This window comes from Pyricularia oryzae, chromosome 1 (genome assembly GCF_000002495.2).
Source record: "Pyricularia oryzae 70-15 chromosome 1, whole genome shotgun sequence".
NCBI classification, from domain to species: Eukaryota; Fungi; Ascomycota; class Sordariomycetes; order Magnaporthales; family Pyriculariaceae; genus Pyricularia; species Pyricularia oryzae.
In genome coordinates this window covers 3,879,781-3,897,726 of record NC_017844.1, presented here as the reverse complement: position 1 = coordinate 3,897,726, position 17,946 = coordinate 3,879,781, and the positions used below count along the sequence as shown (strand labels likewise).

The window sequence follows — 17,946 nt, the reverse complement described above, 5'->3', positions numbered from 1 at the left end:
ATGTACACCTTCTGGGGGACACGTGCTGAGTATCCACCTGGAGTGGACCTGGTCAGGTGATATGGGAAAGCCAGAGAGAGCATCTTGATTGTTCAGCGGTCTCTTGCCAAAAGTCTGAAAGTGCTCATCGAGAATTAGAAAAGACGTGCTCAAGACCAGGGGATTGGAGTGTTATTGCGCGAATATGTGCTTGTGCTCCGTATCGTAGAAGACCTGCAATAAAGGGAACAGGCCCGATTTGTTAGGACTGCGACTGATGTCAAGACGAGGGTTAGGGTATTATGGCAACACATTTGAGCATGTGCAATTGACCATTCTCCAGCTCAGCTTATGTTTTGTTTTGAGAATTTGGATTTGATTCTGAGCAAGAGAGAATACTAGCATCAAGAATGCTGAACTACATAGTATGTACCTATGCAATTGTCCCGACATACTTGGCAGTTACAGCACCAGACCAAGTCTCCACTTGTAGCGCTGTGGCACAGTGCAGATATTCACTAAAAGATTCAGTGCTCAGTGGAGGCCAATCACCATTCATCGCGGGGTCCAGTCCAGTCAAACTCAACAGAACCGATTTCTCTGAATATCATAATTGTTTTCAGTCAAAAAGGGTCAATCACAACCGCTTCGATTGGCTTCAGTATAAAGCCACCAATCAAATTGAGAAGCGCATTCTAAATTGAGCGCTGGGCTCCTTGAACAAACAGCACCTTCCCACCAACCAACACCCCTTCACAGACCGCCCAAAATGCCTCCTAAGAGGGATCGTCAAGGCGACTTCAAGGGAGGCCCGCGGGGTGGACCGAAGCAGCAGCAGCCAAAAGAGGTTGTGCGCAATGCCTACACGCCCATGTTTGAGCAGTTCCGCGACGAGTTGGATAGGCACCACGACCGTCGGGAGCGCATCGTCAAGGCGTCGAGGGACATTACTGCGCTGAGCAAAAAGATGTGTGTGCTTTACGCTTGACTCTTTTCGGCAGGCATCACGTTGTGCCGTAAGAGTGAATGAATATGTAAAAATCGAATTGTCAAGCTGACTGGAAGAATTTCACAGCATCTTTTCATTGCAAAGGTGAGCCAGGAATTTCTGTGATGTCTCTGGAGTGGAGAATGCCGACGAGGGTGAGGTGATATTGACAATCTAACAGAGTTCGCAAGATCCACGCCGACCTGCCCCCAGACGTCGACAAGGAGGTGCAGAGCCGCCTGGCAGAGATTGCACGCCTGTTTGACTCCATTGTCGGCGACGTGCAGGGGATGAACAGGTACCGGTACTCGCGGCAGATGTCGTGCGTCGAGGAGCTGGTCGAGGCCCTCACCTTTGCCTACTACCTGCGCAACCAGCGGCTGATGAGCCACGAAGAGGTCCTCGACTCCGTCGCAGGCCTGTGCAGGTCCGCCGCCGAGGAGAAGAAGCGCATTGCGGAGGAGGGTGGCGACACGGCCATGACGGACGCTTCTGCCTCTACCGGGGGCGACGAGCAGAAAAGCAGCGCGGGGGAGCCATTGGTGGTGGACGTGACGCAGGACGACTTTATCGGCGGCGTCTTTGATCTCTCGGGCGAGATGATGCGGTTTGCGACCACGACGGCAGCCATCAACGGGGAGCTGGCGGCTGCGGCTGCGCCACCTGTGGATGCCGGCGACGCGCCAAGATACCCGCGCACCATCTTGACGGATATGCAGGAGCTCGGGACCATGTTTGAGCTGCTGCCCCAGCAGCACGGAAAGTCATACCAGATGAAGCTCGAGACGATCAGGCAGAGCGTGCTCAAGGTGGAAAAGCTCGGGTACGGACTCAGGGTACGGGGGAGTGAGAGGCCAAAGGGCTGGATGCCAGACATGGCGGATGATGCTGGAGCAGGCGAGGACGATTGAAGGGACTAGGAGAGGGGTGCGTTTGGGGGTTACTCTGCGACTGTAGGTTCTGCGAGGCATCGCTTGAGGATGCTGGGACTGTGTTGAGTCTTGTTCTGGCGACAAGCAGCTTTGGAACTAGTGTCATATGTGTACTAACGTTGACTCGAAAGGCCAAATGTGGAGAGTTCTGTCCCGACACTTTGGCCTGGCCGAGGCTGATGTCACGAAACAAAAGCGCTGTTTTGGTGGAATATATGTCAAGGCTTGATTATCTGACCGATACTAACCTACTAAACCCAAAGCTCGCTATAACCATTTCTTTTTCTTTATCAACGTTTGACAGCTCATATACCTACTCAGATTTGCTCCAGGAACTCAACCTAAAGAGCCAGACTGTACCAAGTACAATACTCACAAGAGCTTTACAGCCAACGTCATCACTTTAGCGAATGTTGCCAATATCCATCACTAGGCAACAAGCTTCTGCTTGGTCCATAGGTTATGGTAATATCCCTCTTTGGCCAACAGCTCGGCCTGCGTTCCGCTCTCGACAATCTTTCCATCCTTGACGGCCAGGATCAGATCCGCCTGTGCCACTGTGGCCAAGCGGTGAGCAACAATGACGACGGTGCGGCCCCGACACCACTCGCGCAGGTGCGTCTGGATCTTCCACTCGGTCTCGCTGTCCAGACTGCTCATAGCCTCGTCAAAGACAACGATCCTGGCATCCCGCACCAGCGCCCTCGCGATGGCCAGCCGCTGCGCCTCGCCGCCCGACAGCTGCGTCGAGCCCCTGGAGCCTATCTTTTCGCCGTAGCCGTCGGAAAACGCCGTCGTGATCTTGTGGTGCAGGTGCGCCGCCTTGCACGCCTCCTCGACCTGCTCCTCGGTCGCCGACGGCCGCCCGTACCGCACATTGTCGAGCACCGTGGCGCCCAGCACGCCCGCCAGCTGCGGCACCACGGCTATGCGGTCCAGCAGCGACGCCCGCCGCACCGCCCGCACGTCCTGCCCGTCGATCAGCACGCTGCCCGAGGTGGTGTCGTGCGTCCGGCACAGCAGCTTGAGGAGCGTGGATTTGCCCCCGCCCGTTTCGCCGACGATGGCGACCGTCTGCCCGCCCTCGACGGAAAAGGACACGCCGTCCAGCGCGGGCCGCTTGGCCTCGGGGTAGGAGAAGACCACGTCGCGGAACTCAACCCGGCCGGTTTTGAACTCGAACTCGGGCGCGTCGGCCCCGTCTCTGACCGCCGGCTGGCGCTCCAGCACGTTGACGACCTGCATCAGGCGGTCGAGCTCGCGGCCGGCGGTGCGGAAGCTCCAGAGGATCTGGTTGAGGGGTGCGATGAGGTCGCGGTAGTACTGGGTCAGCATGACAAAGTCGCCGACGCTGCGCGTGCCCTGGTCGATCTGCCAGCCCGACATGATGCTGAGGATGAGCAGGCCGGCCATCTCGACGACGAAGGGCGGGGCCTCGCCGCGGCCGAAACCCCAGCGCCCGTCGAAGCCCATATTCCTGTCCTCGAGCCGGTGCTCGGCGTCCTTGAGGTCCTTGAAGTGCTCCGTCTCGTGGTCGCGCGTCCCGAACAGCTCGACCGTCTGCCAGTTGTTTAGGCGGTCGAAGACGCGGTAGGTGCGGTCGCTCTGGGCGTCGCGCAGCTCCTTCTTGCGGTCGTCGTCCTTGCCCAGGATCTGGGCCACCGACGTAGCGACGAAGAGCACCAGCAGCGAGGCCATGGTGGCGGCCATGACGCCGCCGCCGACGGACCAAAAGGCGCCGAGCCCGACGAAGAGGTCGACCACGCTCGGGGCAGACGAGAAGAGCCACGACGAGACCCAGCTGGCGCCCCAGGGGGCCGCGTACAGAACGACGTAGTAGGGCGGCTCCGAGGCGGAGCTATCGGCGTCGCTGCTGTTGCTGCTGCTTTGGCCTTCCTTTGCGTTTTTCTTGTCCTTTTTTTCCTTGTTCTTTTTGGCCAGCTCAACCTCGTGGTAGTCGGCCCCAAAGGACAAGAGCTGGCGGTAGGCGGCGATGGAGATGCGGTTGGACACCTCGCGGCGTACCACCTTGCTGCAGCGGTACTCGTTGTGGTTGACGATGCGGGGCAGTACGTGGCGGATGATGATGTAGGCGATCATTTGCGGCCAGGGGAAGGTCAAGGTCGGGGCGGTGGCGACAGCAGCGGACATGTTGACGGGACCGCCCTGCGGTTGTGCTGCCGCCGCTGCTGCGTTCAAATCGCGGCGCTGCTGCTGGCCTCTGGCGAGGTTGTCGACAATGTTTCGCAGCAGCAGCGGCGAGACTAGGTGAATGAACCTACCGATAACGATGCAGATGCCGACGCCGGTGAGGTTGATAAACAGCTCCCTGGCCGCGGCGCGGTCGGGCGGGAGGAAGAAGGGGTGCAGGGCATTGTAGATGCGGACGACCCTGTGCCAGTGCTTGGCTACCTCCTTGGCGTGGATATCCTTGCAGAGGTGGAGGACCACGGGTATGCATAACAGAATGGATATGAGAACGAAGATTGAGGTGGAGATGAAGGGGCTGTTGGATAGGGCCGAGGTGGACGGTTCGACCCAGTCTGGGAGTGCTGGTGTTGAGGGGATGAGCTGGACCACGGAGAAGTTCATTTTTCTGTTCTATTCTTGAAGTAATGTCCCACAAAAGCAATAGACACGATGCTTGGTTTTTTGTTTTCTTTTACTGTCACAGATCCGGATTTTGGTATTTTTATACCTAACCCAGGTCACCCACCACATTCCCATGAGTACGACATCAAAGTAACCCCTCTCGTGAGTACAGTCTAGCCTTCCCGTGCCCGTATAACAAGCGATCAGCAATCCAGGCGGGTCTGACCGCCTCATCGGTGGGACAGGCCAGCAATGATTCGCAGCCTCAATGCGTAAACACTCGTCTTATTTCTTTGTTCTTTGCAAGAGTGACTCAATCTTTTGGGTTGCACAAAATGGGCAGAAAAACAGTTCGCGCCCCGGTACCATTTCCGATTTGATGAAGGAGAAAACTACCGGGCAGGCGTCCAGGCAGCAATGCGGGCAGTCACAATGCAACATCAAGCACCACTGACTACACCATCAACATAGCAAGCCGAGATTGGGGTAACAGCCAACCAAGCGTGCAGATGAATGTTTGGGAGGGTGGATTGCCGCGATTTTTGCTGTGAGAGAGACGGGTAGCTGTGGGGTCGTGGCAAGGCTGGCTTCCTATGTTGTGTTGTGCTTACATCGTAGTGGTCACATGTATTGATGTGAGCTGCAGGGAGATTGGTGAAGTGTAGGGCGCGGAGGTGAGATAAGGTTGGGCGGGTGCTATGACGACCAAAAAAAATATGCAGTGTACCTTTTGGTAATTGGTATTAGGCTATGTTAACTCGCGCAAATGAAAACATGTCCCAAACATAGCAACAACTTTTCCATTCCCCCCTTTTCTTGTATCCAACCAGACAACTCCCTGAAGTGGGATTTCCCCGAAAAGAAATGTAACGAAGTAAGCACTTTCCCAAAAAAACAAAAAAAAAACAAAAAAAAAAGTACATGGCCGTCCAACCCCAGGAGGACTCATCGTTGGTGCTGCTCTTGCAGCTCAACTAGAAGCGGAAATTGCATAAATTAGTACCACGTCCTGGCAAAAGCCTTCTATGGCTGTTCCCATAGGTGGACAGTGAACGCAACATACCTTTTTTATCCAAGCAAAGCCTTGTCCCTAATATAGGTCCTCGGATTCGACGCCCCAGTCGGCGTTGATGATTGCGACCATGAAAAATGCAAGGGCGATGCTAACGCCGACGCTGGCGACAAAATGGAAGAAAAAGAAGACGAGAACGGAGTCCATGGTGCCTTTGGTGGTGCAGGTGCGAGTACAGGTACGAGTGATGTGAATCTTGCGAGGTCGAGAGCCAGGTCTCTCAGGGTCCACCAGCCACAACACCGTCCTGTCCTCGGACTGCTGAACCACGTCTCTTGGAGTCGACCACACTGGTTCAAATTTGTCTTTGGATGATTTCTGTTTGTCCAGAAATTCCTGGACCTGGGCTTTGGTGGTGCAGGTGCGAGTACAGGTACAGGTACAGGTTCTGGTTCTGTTGCTGGTATGATGTTGGTATTGGTCTTGGCTTTGAAGCTGGCTTGACTTGGTTCTGCCTTGGCTCTGGTATGGTTTGATAGTGATTGATATTGGCTATCCTTCTCGGCGGCTCGGAGCTTTGGAATGAGAGTGGGTTGTATGGAGAGACGGCAAGACAGATGATGTGAGGGAATGGCCATATTTATAATATTTATAATATTTAAAAAGTGTAAAAAAGATATAACCTTCGATCCTGCAGATGTGTTCGCCCATTTTATACACTAGAAATCACGACGGGGGGCTGGTATGGAAATAAGCATCGTGTTAAGCACATGAATTCTGCAGTCACACGTCGCCAATCACCAAAAAGGGTTTAGTATCCATCGAGCTCCTTCTCTACGATAGCCGTAGTTGTAGCTCTTGCCTATTCCCTCTGCTGTTGCTTCCTGCCTGTTTCTACTCATACGAGCGTGGTCTCGAGAGCCTCCCCTTCTCCGCCTCGTCTAAGGAATACTCGGCTCGCGCTTCCAAATCCATGTCAAAAGCACGTGTCAAACATATTGCCCAGTGCTGGCTCAGCTAAAAAGGTGTTAAAAAGTTATATTTCAACAGGTTCCATTACATGTGAAGTATCCCAATGTCACAGGCAAACTTTGGATATCATGCACCAGCTACTCACGGGCCCGGTAACCCATTTACTCCAAACTCCAAAGCTAGATACATGACGAACAAAAACTTTGACCCAAGCCACAAAACCTCCAGGAGCACAAACAAGCATGCAAGCCATCCAAAGCACCCTAACCAGCAACCAGCCGCTACACAAACAACCCCATCACCAAAACGCCATCTCCACCATACTCTCGTCACGGTAGCCCGGCGTCTGCAGGCTCTTCAGCCCGCTATTCTTCCGCCCGGCCGACTTCTCGTAGACAGAAGACGCCACCTCCGTCGTAGACCCGCTCGAAACCTCCCCGCCGTCTGATACATCGACCTCGAACTCGGTGCTGCCCTGCTGGAGTGACGGGCGGGACGGTGTCTGCGTTGGCGAGTACGAAATACCCTCCATCTTGGGCAGGCCGATGGTGGGCAAGGCGTCTGTAGTCGACGTCTTGCTGAGAGACCAGCCCGCCCGACATGAACCGGCGGGCTTTGGGATGGCCTTGGCGACGGCGGCAGAGACAGGGGCATAGGCGGAGGCGGTAGCTGCGGACTCAAACGAATCCCCTCTCCACTTGCGCCTCAGGTCTACAAGCACGAGGCCTGCTAAGCCGCCGACAAAGACGAATGCCAGTAGGCAGACGAGGAAGATGTCGGTCCCGTACGTGGGCTTTGACGTGTCAAAGTCGAAGGCCCTGGGCGCTGCCGACGCTACGAGGATCGCCGCCATCTGTGATTCGCAGGTCTGTGTTGTTAGCAACTTCATGATGCGATGTGCTGCTCATGTCCGTCTCCTGCGTCTGGGATAAATGATGGGGAATCGCAGTGCTGGTTCATATGCCAGGTCCTTGGCAATTACCATTCTCTGCCCACACCCAAAGCTTGCCAAAGATACTTCAAGCACTTGCTTGGCCTGACGCCACAGTCGCCTTGAAGCTTCCATCCAAAGCCAAGCAAGGCAAAATTTCCCGAAAACTTACTGTAGAAGGCTACTTTCTCCCTCTCGCCGTTCCAACACGCTTTTGGAATGTGCTGCGTGTTCTTGTGATCGAAAGGCTGGCCAGCTCGTTGGTGTTCTGGTTCTGCTGAGCTACAGGCCAACTCTGTGAGGTGCAATGGACTGGCTCTAACTTTGGTTGTGTTGCAGAATAATGTCCTATCAAAGAAAAGAGAGTGTTGTCAACGAGGAGTAGTTCCTCGGGAAGGTCTGTGGTGGATCAAGTAGATGATGTTGGATGAAGAAGATGGGGAATGTTTCGAGCAGAGGGTGGACAAAAAGCTCCGAATTTATAGATTTCATGGAGCACTGCTATTTGATGAACCGCATGCAGTTGGCCACCCTCCTTGCCATACGGGCAGGCAGCTATTGCCAGAAAGAAAGCATGAGTATGACTAGGAGCAACGCTTATGCTTGGGGAAAACTATCTAGGTGGGCAGGAGACTACTCTGAAAGGCCATTCCTATCAAGGTGGCTTTGGAACCACAGTCGCCACCTCCGTGACAGAGAATCGGGGCAGTATGGAGCCAGGTTCTAGCCCTTGAATAGGGCAAGGTAAGTTGTATGTGTTCATCGGGGGAGGCTTCCATGTGAGTAGCCTGCTCAGTATTGGAATCGGCCATCACACGCCAGCAGTTTCCCAGTAGCCTTTAAACTACAAACATATACTTTCTTTCAGAGGCACATGTAGGTCGTGAAGAAGCCAACAGGTGAAGGCAAGAAGCACGCCATCGCCCACTGAGAAAGCCTAAAGAAACCCAAACCCACATAACAAGAAGCTGTGAAAACGAGGCTGCTGTCTTATTCACAGCATAGTCATAGCTTAGTGAAAGACAAGAGGGTCAAGGTTAATGCGGGCTCGAGGGCTTGAGGGCTTGACAGAAGCCTGTTAAGCCTTCGGCTTTATGAAAAAAAAAAAAAAAAAAGGAAAAGCATGCAATGCTCGAGCCACGATGACTTCAATGATCAAATAATGTGGTGGCAATCAAATTTGTTTTCCACTGGCCAAGAGCCTAGCCATGATGCTTGTAGTCTGTCCGTGAAGATGTATGTGCATACTCTGAGGGAGGCAATCATTCCCATCCCACATATCCATCAAGTGCAAGGTTGCACTCAGGATCTGTGATTCCCCAGAGATTATATCCAATCAACTGATTCACTTTGCAAATCAAGACACATAACCAAAAACATTACGTACAGAGCCAATAGCGTCTCGACAAATCAACCTCAGGTAACCTTGAGGAATCGATCAATGTCGACTCTCTCAAAATAGCTAATGTGTCCAAAGTCAACCCAGTACTGTGCCAGCCGGTCGTGTGAAATCATGATGAGCTGAGACTCGATATACTTGTCTGTAGTTCACGGGCAGCATCGTTAGCCTCATTTCCCCTTCCGGCACACAAAGTCAAACGAAATAAGTGGAAAAAAAGAAACTTACCAAGATTAAATCCCGACTGTGCCACGTGCCCCTTACTTCTGACGACTCGACAGCCCGTAAACGGCTTTTCCTCAATCACCGTGACGAAGCCGCCAGGACCCAGATCCTCTGCGACGAACGTAGGCTCCCCGCGGGGCACGTTTGCATCGCCCGTGAGCTTGATGGCTTCTAGCCTGCCCCTGTACTTTCTGGCTTCTTCCTTCTTGGCCTCAAACTCCTCGTCCGTAAGCCCTTCCTCCCTAGTCAAATCGTGCTCCTCGGTGCCTGTGATGATTTGGTTCAGGAGCAGGAACTCGCACCCGTGCCCGCTGTAGTCGCCGACCCAGATACCCCGCCATGGCGCCTCGGGTGTCGGCGTATACAGGGCCGGGTCGAGGGTGGAGTAAGTCGTCAGCTGCTCATCAATGTGTGGACCAAACGGCAAACTGATTATGTCGGCATTCGCCGCCCTTGCCTCGGCCGCCTGTCCATCGTCATTAACCCCATTCTCGTTGTTGTTGCCATTGTCACCGCCATCCGTGCTTGCACTCGGCCCAGCTCCAGGAGGGAACAACAGTGCCAACTCGTCGGAGACCATCCTCCTCGCGCCCCCGTTCGTCACGCCGGTCAACCCTAGCACGGCGGCCAGCGCAGGCCTCATCTCGCGCCAGCTCCTGATGCGGAAGCTCTGATCCGACACCTCCGCGCGCCTGCGGGGCCGCTGGCCCACCACGGTGCCCGAGAAGCGGCGGTTCGTCGCGCGGAAGAAGTTGTTGGCCGCCACGCGGTGACGCGCCGGCACGGCCGGCGGGGGCCACAGGTCGCCGTAAGGGAACGACGTCTTAGCGGCCTGCGCGGCCTGGGCCTCGGGCAGCGGGCGGGCATGCATAAAGTTGCTAAAAATCCCGTCCGAGTTTCTGCCGTACTCTGGCGTTATCATAGGCACCTCGGATGCGAAGCGGTTCGGCTTGGGCGGTGGGGAGGACGAGTTTGGGCGCAAGACGCTGATGTTTCCAAAGTCGCGCCTCCAGGCGTTCTTGTCGCTCCCCGCCTCGTCGTGCCACTGCCAATCCCGGCTCGTGTTGCCCTCGCACCGCAATTGCAGGGCGGGCTTGTCCAGATGCAGCTTCACCTGGGGCTCAAAGTTGTGTATTATGATCTCCTTGTCGTCGTTCCAATGTTGATATTCCACCCTCGTCCGCGTGGCCAGCAGCTGGTAGCCCTCAATGCAGCCCCTGCGCTGGTCGTACCGAACGAGGATCAGCTTCCCCATAAAATCCTGCCCCGAGAACCATATCTTGTATTTTGGAAGGAACCAGCGTGGATCGTGGGCGATCCATAGATCGCGGAATGTGTTGCACGGATATGGAGACGTAATGGTCTCGCCGGGAACATGATCCTGTACGATGGCTTGCCAGAGGTAGTTGGAGTTGGCGCGGGTGTGGAGGGCATGGCAGGTCCCGCTGACTGCGGCGAGATCCAACGGGGAGAGGTAGGTGAGGATGTTATCTAGAAGCTCTGCAGGGAGCTGCAGCAGGTGGCGGTCATTGGATCGGTAGTCTATCCAGAGATTCCAAGAATCAATCAGAGAAAAGCCAATCGACCAAACACCGGGGGCAGTCTCGAAATGAACCCACTCATTGATGATGACGAGTAGACCTGGCTGGGATAATAGTCTTGAACGCCTTGCACGGCCCGGTTGGCTCGAATGTCGACTTTTGGGACAGAGGGTAGACTGTGCAGTGTGTTCTCGTCCGCGGCGTCCATGCCTCCCCAGAGCTTAACTCTTGGGGCTTGTTCCGTTGCGGCAGATGCATCTGGTTCTGAGTCTAGTGGCGGCTGTGTTGAGAACGACTCATCTGCATGTGCTCGTTGTTTCCCTTTGTCTGTAGTGGGATCCATCGTCGCAAGATGGTGCTTGAGTACGAGGTAAGTATTTTCTGATTAATCAGCTGGTTCTAGGTAATTGACGTGCCTTGCTGTTGGACAATTGACAGCTTGTGGCAATTACATCACAATATCCATGCCAAGGGTACATACAGTATGATGATTCGGACACAAGTGCCAACAAAAAAAAACAAAAAAAAAATTGGGAGAGGACGATGGGTGTTTATGTCATGATCCGACGCATCAAGGTTTCGGGCCCGTTACAAATGATGAATCCAACTCCCAATGAGCTCCCTTGCATTACTGCATACATCATGACCTTAGCTTAGCTCCAGTTATCAGGTATCGGTACGTACTGTAGCTCGTTCATGGAAACCAGACGACGCATGTTAAGGAGGAGGTAGCCAGAATTGCTGCAGCGCCTCCCTTCACGGCTCCGATTTGCGGGCAGATCTAACAGGGATTCCCTGTACGCCGGGGGTGGTGCAGCCAAGCCCCTCAGCATAGCGGTCGTAGTTGAGAACAAGAGACCAGGGTAGGTACCGGTAACAGTGCCTTGTGTTCCAATGATAGGAGCCGTAATTAGTGCTACCTACTACTACTGGAAGTTACTACTACGTTGTCTGTCAAGAATCGAGGTCAGCAACATTCGGCTCAGGCCCAGAACTGTCCGCCAATCAACAGGCATGACGAAGGCCAAAGGGGTGTCGTGATGCTATAAGAAGTAGCTTGATGAAAACACATCCAAGCAATCGAAGAAGACTTGTGCCTGGCTGTTGATTTATCCTAAATTAATTATGCTGAGGGGGCTCTGCATATCGAGACTTCTCTACAAAGTTTTTGTTCATTCTCTTCATTCTCCTTTCCGCTCATTACCAATTATCGCATTGTACCCCCTTTTTTTTGTCTCTCCTTCCAAAAGAAACGTCCGTTAAACGACCATATTGTTTAATCAAGCCCACCTTATAATAACAACACAACCAAGAATTACAGACAAAGCCAAAACAAAACCAGCTTCCCTTTTTGGACCAAGAGATCCTCTTTTCGGCTTGGCCGTGCCATCCATCCGGGTGTTATGCCCAGCTGCCGAATTCGGCGTCACATTCGCGGAGGCGAGGTTGGCGATCCTGGCGAACCGCCTGCCCGGAGTAGTAAAGGGTAAAACAACGCTGCGAATTTGGTCCATGTTTTTCTTCGGAGCTTTTTGTCATGGGTTCAATGCCACGTGGAAATTGCAATATCGCCTATTACCAGTAATATTTGATTTTCGTCCTTCTCCTCAATTACCAAGCGGTACCAACTATCAAACAAAGGCAGGTGTCGTTGTCGATTGTCTCAATTTTCTCCACAACTTCGGATGTGTACGAATACACCACTGCGCCTCCCAAAATTGCAAGGTTGGGACGAGCAAGGAAACGCGACAACCGGATCGGGACTCCCTAAATCATGCCCGTACAGACGGGGGGTTGGGTTGTTTGTTTGTGATGATGATGAAGTTTGCTTCATTGAAATGCTGCCCACATGCCGTAGCCTCGATTGAAAAAAAAAAAAAAAAAAAAAAAAAATCTCGGGGCTCCCTCCAACTCGGTACAGATAAGAGATTTTGTTTTATTTTAGTAACCCATCGGCAGCGGCAGTCATCTCCTGGAATACAACAATACCCCGGATACACGCCCCCTAACCCGTCGCTCTCTCCGTAATCCGGATGCCAGCCACCATCCACCTGCCTACCTTGGTATAGGTCTGCACTTGACGAATCCGGGGGGTTTCTTGGCCCTGGGGATTTAATCGCAGGGACTTTACATATGGCAAGGTAAACTAACTGTACATACATAGGTAGGTACTATACTTACAAAGGCAAGGTATGCTACTGGCTTTTTTTTCTTTCTTTCTCTGCTTCAGAGGCCGCTAGATTTTTGACTGTTTTTGCTCCTGGTAATATTGGTCCTTTCCGCTACTTCTGCGAGGCTGATAACCCGAGGCCTTAATGACTGCATACCCAAAGATGCACGTTGTACCTAGAGGTCTTCACGGCCTGATGAACGGACAATAGTTCAAACCCGTTTATCATCCTTCAGGCCGGGCTCTTTGATTCTAGAATTTAGTCACACTGCACACCCCCCTTCATGATAAAGCAAACCCGTCCCCGGTAAGCCCCAACGAGGTCCAATACGTTGGAAAGGGCCGTACGGAGCCGAGGTTCAGCAGGCTGCAGGACGACAAACGTCACCAACGGCGGGGGTGATTGCTGAGGGCTTTCTTATCAAAGGAAAACAACCATCCATACGAGAACCGGTTGCCCGTGAGCTGCTCGCTGCGGCTGCCGTGGCTGCAGCAACGAGCTGACCTGTACCGTAAACCAGGACGAATAAGGCTGCATTCCTCGCAGACAAAATGCCAGTCCCGAAGACCCCACGACCCCTCGCGTGACCACCATGACGAGACTTGATGTGAGCGTCGCGTTATTACCCGACCTCGGCAAGCTTTATACGGCGCTGCATGCATACCCGGTTTAGTATTATTTCCCCACTGATAAAGAAAAACAACCAAGGCATCAGCTCAAAGAGGTGCTCGTTTTTTATTTACTTTTTTTGCTTCGCCAAAACGAGCTTTTGCCGACGGCTATGATCCCGACAAACCCATTCGGCTCGGCTACTTGTCAACGATAAAAAGATATTGTACTGTGATTTGTGATTCGAGTTTTCGAAGAAGAAGAAAAGTGGGATTAGACCAATTCTGAAGAAAAGACTTGCGTTCATGTCTTGTAATTATTAGAATATGGTTAGAAATATGAGTCAAATCCCCCGTCCATCATAGCCTGGGTCGCGTTGCCTGCCCACACTCCAATAAGTTCCCCCTCAATCCGTGCCTATTAGTGTGTTTATATACACCCGCATAAAGAAGACGACGAACCATGATCGTCACTTCGTGTACCACATGAAAAAACCGAACCGTGACAATCTCTCCGAAGAGAAATGAACACCGGCTTTGATGGGCTCATTGGACAAGGTAACTTTTGAAGAAGCAAAAAAAGTACAAAAGTGTCGAAAGGTATTGATCTTGATCAGAGCTCCTGGTGACCTGACGGTAGTGGCGACGGCTTCATGCCGGCGTCGATACTGCTGAAGAAGTTGTTGAACTGGGCACCCATGAGCCAAGCGAGACCAACCTGCACTAACGTTAGCCTTGGGAATCATAGACGGTCCGGTCCTCTTGTTTTTCGACTTACCATCAGCCCTCCCGAAAACACAAACATGGCGATCACAGCCAGGATAAGTACGACAGCCTCGGATGTGTCCATGCCTGGCTTTTCCGACATCTTGACGTCCTTCTGTGCCATCTCGAGAACCTTGGGATCTTGCGACGGGAATATCGTCTCGATGAACTGCTCAATCTGTCCAGGTCCAATTGCATCGTCAGCATTCCATCTCTCACAACTCCGAGATACCAATACAGCAGCAACAAGATATTACCTTTCCACATTGTGCGCTGATAGCGGCGTAGTTTGGATCACGGGGGTCGTTCTTCTGATGTATCTTTCGGGTGTACTCCTTGAAGAGATCCGTGACCAGCCTCAGGTTCTGCGTTGACCTCAGCATGATCCGGCAGGCATCGCCCTTTGTGATCTTGACGTTACGCTCGAATATCTTGGGGTTCTGGAACACGAGCTCCAACGTCGCAATGGCCATGGTCTGCGGAATGGCCACAAAGTTGAACACCGACTGCTCGCGCATGCCAGCCATGTAATATAAACAGTCCTCGACGTTCTTGAGGGCGTTCAAGACCAGCTCGGAACAGCAGTAAACCGCCTGCTGTCGGTTCTCGGGCTTGAAGAGATCGTCGTACTCCTTGGCGTACTTGCTCCAGACCGAGCGAGGCCACCAACTGCGCTTGTCGATATAGTCCTCGTGTACGTCTCGGATGATGTTTGTCTTTTGCAGGAACTGCCCCATGGACTCGGCAAGGTCCATTCGCTCGAGGAGCTTGGGGTTGGCCAGCTCGGCGACGACGAACAGCCGGGTGAGACCCTCGCCGACAAGACCCGCGACATAGTGGCAATACATTTCGTACTCCTCGACCGTGTTGATGCAGTTGGTCGTGTTCTCCGTCTTGAGGACATAGTCGGCCATGCCGTTACCCATCTTGACCGTGATGTCGCGGATGATTTCGTAGTAGGGCTTCTTGACGAGCTTGAGCTCTGTGATGACTTGGTCAAAGTGCACAAGGAGTTCGCGATCCCTCTCGTTGGGGCCGTTCTCGTTGAAGGTCCAGCCATCCTGGTCCATAAAGTCGGCAAAGTTGCGAAGCAGCGGGATCTTCTTGTCGTTCGGGATGGTCATGTCATCTTCGATGGTGTCAAGGCCGCGCAGGGCAAGGTAAAAGATGCAAACTGGCATCAGGAGCTCCGGGTTCAACTCCTTGATGACGGCCGCGAAGCTGCGGGATGTCAAATCGAGATACTTGAAGCATTCCGTCTCTGTGGGGCGCTCTTTGCTGGGGTTGCGGGTGTGAACAGGCTCGTGCCATATCTTCCTGGAGATGTGGATGAGGATTAGCTTTGCGATCCGTCCATGACCCAGCTCCAGGTTTGGCGGCGGTCAGTCAAGCATAGAGGTCGGATATGGTTTGTGCTACGCACCACTGGATAATTGCCCGGAGCTCAACCGGGTGGAATGCATAGTATGCAATGTTCTTCACGGTACCCATGGTGAAAATGCTACTGGTTTGTCTTGGGTCCTAAGCGACGGCAGAAGGTGTCTAGATCTGGCGCTGTTTAAGCAAAAAGGCAGACGGTGATGCTAGCCCTGCTTGTTGAACAGAAAATGCACGCACGGGCGCGGATTGAGACAGTGACGACAGACCACAAATATGCGATGTGCCGTCCGTGTGAGCTTGTGCTCTTGTTATCCGGTTGTAGTATGACCTTGCGACAAGCGGGACCAAGCCGTTTTGCCGTCCTTGTCGTTTGACGTGCGCCGATTTGCTGTGTCGTCTCGTTCGGTGAAGCCTAATTCACAAAGGACTGGACGGGTATGTATGCGTGCGTCTGGGGGGTTGGTTGCACATTTACCTGTTACTAAACAGACAAACAAGACTTTCTTTCCCACACGTCAGCAGCAGAAAGAGTGAGTGGAACTACTGGGAAAAGAAATGGTGGTGCTTTCTTTCCTTCCATTGCCCAGCATTTGGATTCAATTTCCTTTTTTCCCGGCCCCATGTCGCCTCTGGCAGCGGGTAATTGATTGCATGGTTGGGGTGGAGTTGATTGAAGGCCACCTCACCCGGGGCTGGCTGTGGAATTCGTACTGCGTACCGTACGTACAGTAAGTGAGAGAGCGAGCGCATTGTGTGGTGTGCCACCTTTCCCTATAGGGTCTCACCCCAACTCAATTCAACTCAATTCAACCCAACTCAATCCAATCCTTTCCCACCCATGTTGGGTGCCGTCTGTGGGCGTCCTTTAGTTCAGACTATCCCAATTCTCCGGACCGAAAGCCGAAAACACCAAGGCATCTCTCACGCATCCCTCGGCCTACTACTGGTATTCATCAATAACCGCGGAACCACTCCGACTGCGGTTTCCGTGTTGAACAAGGTGGAAAAGGGGAAGCTGATAATGGATCCTAATCCGTCTCGTTGGAAGCGTGTTTGTTACCCAACATCAACAAGTCAGGTGCTGGCGAAACGTTGGCTTTGCTTGCTAGGCCCTGTGCCGTCGACTCTTTGCTTGCTTTTGCTATTTTGCTGTTACTTTTGTGGTTGACGTGGATGGCCTGGTCAGACCTTCCTCATAACAAGTGTTGGCATGATTGCCCCCGACCAGCCTTTTATTACCGCCTATGTACCTACTTGTACCTACGGACTTTGGGAGTGTGAGCCCCTTCTCCCACGGTCATCTATCGCTAGTGCTCTACCTAGGGCCCCAGAGTGGCGCCGCAAAGTAGTGCAGCCTCTGTTTCGAACGCAGTTTGTTGGAGGTGCCACCAGAAAATGCTGGCCGCATGATTGCACTGTACCGCATTGGGTCCCTGTCACCGCTCAGTCTTTTTTTTTTTTTTTTTTTTTTTTTTATAAACTTTTGGTCGTGGTTGCAACCCGATTACCGCACCAATAACCACTGTGTCGGGTCGCGCAGTATGTTTACTTTGTACACGCACCATGCGGATACCCCGTGTAAAGTACCTTCCAGCTTGGTATTTCATGGTACGTCAGTAAGCCATTGTACAAAACACGGGCTCTATGTTGAACACGGGGGAAGTTATGGGATTAAATGTATTTTTCGAATGAGGACCACGGCGTCCTCATTTACTCGGCCCAAATATGCAACGTCCCAGGTACATTGGCTTGGTTGTGTAATTACAACATACACTCAGCTTTTCAGCTAGTCATCGTCGATGACGAACCTAACATAGGTAAGGTACTATTAACTTGGAACCTAGGTACCTACCCAAGTCAGGTCTGGTAGGGTGAATAGCGAGTAATTGAAATGGGTGCAACGGGTGCAATAACGATTGGGTTTTGCAGTGGGTGCAGCGGGTGCAATAGCGATTAGCTTCTACAAAGGGTGCAGCGGATTATAGCTTATATGGGAGATATATTACTTAGCGAACAAATGGTCTGAATTGTGATCTGATTGGTTATGTAGGGCAATTCCAATCCGAATTGCTACCCCAAGCGTTATCCTAGGTAATAGCCACAAAGCTGAGATTTGGTTTTGAGGCACTTCCCCTTATAGGCTGCCTTAGTCTACCTACTGACTGGTAGCTAATTACTCCGTAGCCCAATCGCCATCGGAGCTCCGGGTTATGGGCCCCGTTATGTTGAGTCGTGAGAGTCGGGATTCGGGCACGGATGTTAGCCCGGTTTAGTGGCAGTCACTTTACCACCCAAGCCACCCCAGCATCGCTGCCAAACGATCAACCCCTACCTGCCAAGCGCACCCGACCTGAGCCTTTGTAAGCCGTGGAGCCTGCAGCCCCGCAAGTCAGTGTCAAATCAAGCGCCACAGCGCATGGCCAAATTCGCCCCGGAGGGGGGGGGGAGGTT

The 17,946-nt window shown here is 52.8% G+C and overlaps 7 protein-coding genes across 7 annotated transcripts; 3 read left to right on the top strand and 4 right to left on the bottom strand.

The window, feature by feature from the left end:
• Positions 1–265: 265 nt before the first annotated feature.
• On the top strand, positions 266–2,786 carry MGG_09242 (uncharacterized protein). Its single transcript, XM_003709820.1, has 4 exons — positions 266–404; positions 511–948; positions 1,055–1,072; positions 1,149–2,786. Exons 2-4 carry the CDS (start codon positions 749–751, stop codon positions 1,876–1,878), a joined length of 948 nt encoding a protein of 315 aa, XP_003709868.1. The 5' UTR covers positions 266–404; positions 511–748; the 3' UTR covers positions 1,879–2,786.
• On the bottom strand, positions 2,052–4,573 carry MGG_11754 (SMDR1). Its single transcript, XM_003709819.1, has one exon. The coding sequence runs from the start codon at positions 4,489–4,491 to the stop codon at positions 2,329–2,331; it is 2,163 nt and encodes a 720-aa protein (XP_003709867.1). The 5' UTR covers positions 4,492–4,573; the 3' UTR covers positions 2,052–2,328.
• A 742-nt stretch (positions 4,574–5,315) lies between these two features.
• On the bottom strand, positions 5,316–7,328 carry MGG_09241 (uncharacterized protein; the record flags this gene model as incomplete). The annotated part of the gene is made up of 3 exons (XM_003709818.1): positions 5,316–5,963; positions 6,621–6,654; positions 6,800–7,328. 3 exons carry the CDS (start codon positions 7,326–7,328, stop codon positions 5,582–5,584), a joined length of 945 nt encoding a protein of 314 aa, XP_003709866.1. The 3' UTR covers positions 5,316–5,581.
• A 586-nt stretch (positions 7,329–7,914) lies between these two features.
• Positions 7,915–8,140, top strand: MGG_16254 (uncharacterized protein; the record flags this gene model as incomplete). The annotated part of the gene is made up of 2 exons (XM_003709817.1): positions 7,915–7,984; positions 8,028–8,140. The coding sequence occupies 2 exons, from the start codon at positions 7,915–7,917 to the stop codon at positions 8,138–8,140; spliced, it is 183 nt and encodes a 60-aa protein (XP_003709865.1).
• Positions 8,141–8,352: 212 nt separating this feature from the next.
• Positions 8,353–11,275, bottom strand: MGG_09240 (F-box domain-containing protein). The gene is made up of 4 exons (XM_003709816.1): positions 11,053–11,275; positions 10,650–10,929; positions 9,034–10,572; positions 8,353–8,947 (listed from the first exon to the last, which is right to left on the bottom strand). The coding sequence occupies exons 2-4, from the start codon at positions 10,912–10,914 to the stop codon at positions 8,823–8,825; spliced, it is 1,929 nt and encodes a 642-aa protein (XP_003709864.1). The 5' UTR covers positions 10,915–10,929; positions 11,053–11,275; the 3' UTR covers positions 8,353–8,822.
• A 2,282-nt stretch (positions 11,276–13,557) lies between these two features.
• Positions 13,558–16,153, bottom strand: MGG_09239 (squalene synthase). The gene is made up of 4 exons (XM_003709815.1): positions 15,539–16,153; positions 14,373–15,432; positions 14,129–14,293; positions 13,558–14,068 (listed from the first exon to the last, which is right to left on the bottom strand). The coding sequence occupies exons 1-4, from the start codon at positions 15,604–15,606 to the stop codon at positions 13,964–13,966; spliced, it is 1,398 nt and encodes a 465-aa protein (XP_003709863.1). The 5' UTR covers positions 15,607–16,153; the 3' UTR covers positions 13,558–13,963.
• Positions 16,025–17,768, top strand: MGG_16253 (uncharacterized protein; the record flags this gene model as incomplete). The annotated part of the gene is made up of 5 exons (XM_003709814.1): positions 16,025–16,223; positions 16,273–16,546; positions 17,080–17,103; positions 17,282–17,312; positions 17,680–17,768. Exons 1-5 carry the CDS (start codon positions 16,051–16,053, stop codon positions 17,766–17,768), a joined length of 591 nt encoding a protein of 196 aa, XP_003709862.1. The 5' UTR covers positions 16,025–16,050.
• Positions 17,769–17,946: the final 178 nt, after the last annotated feature.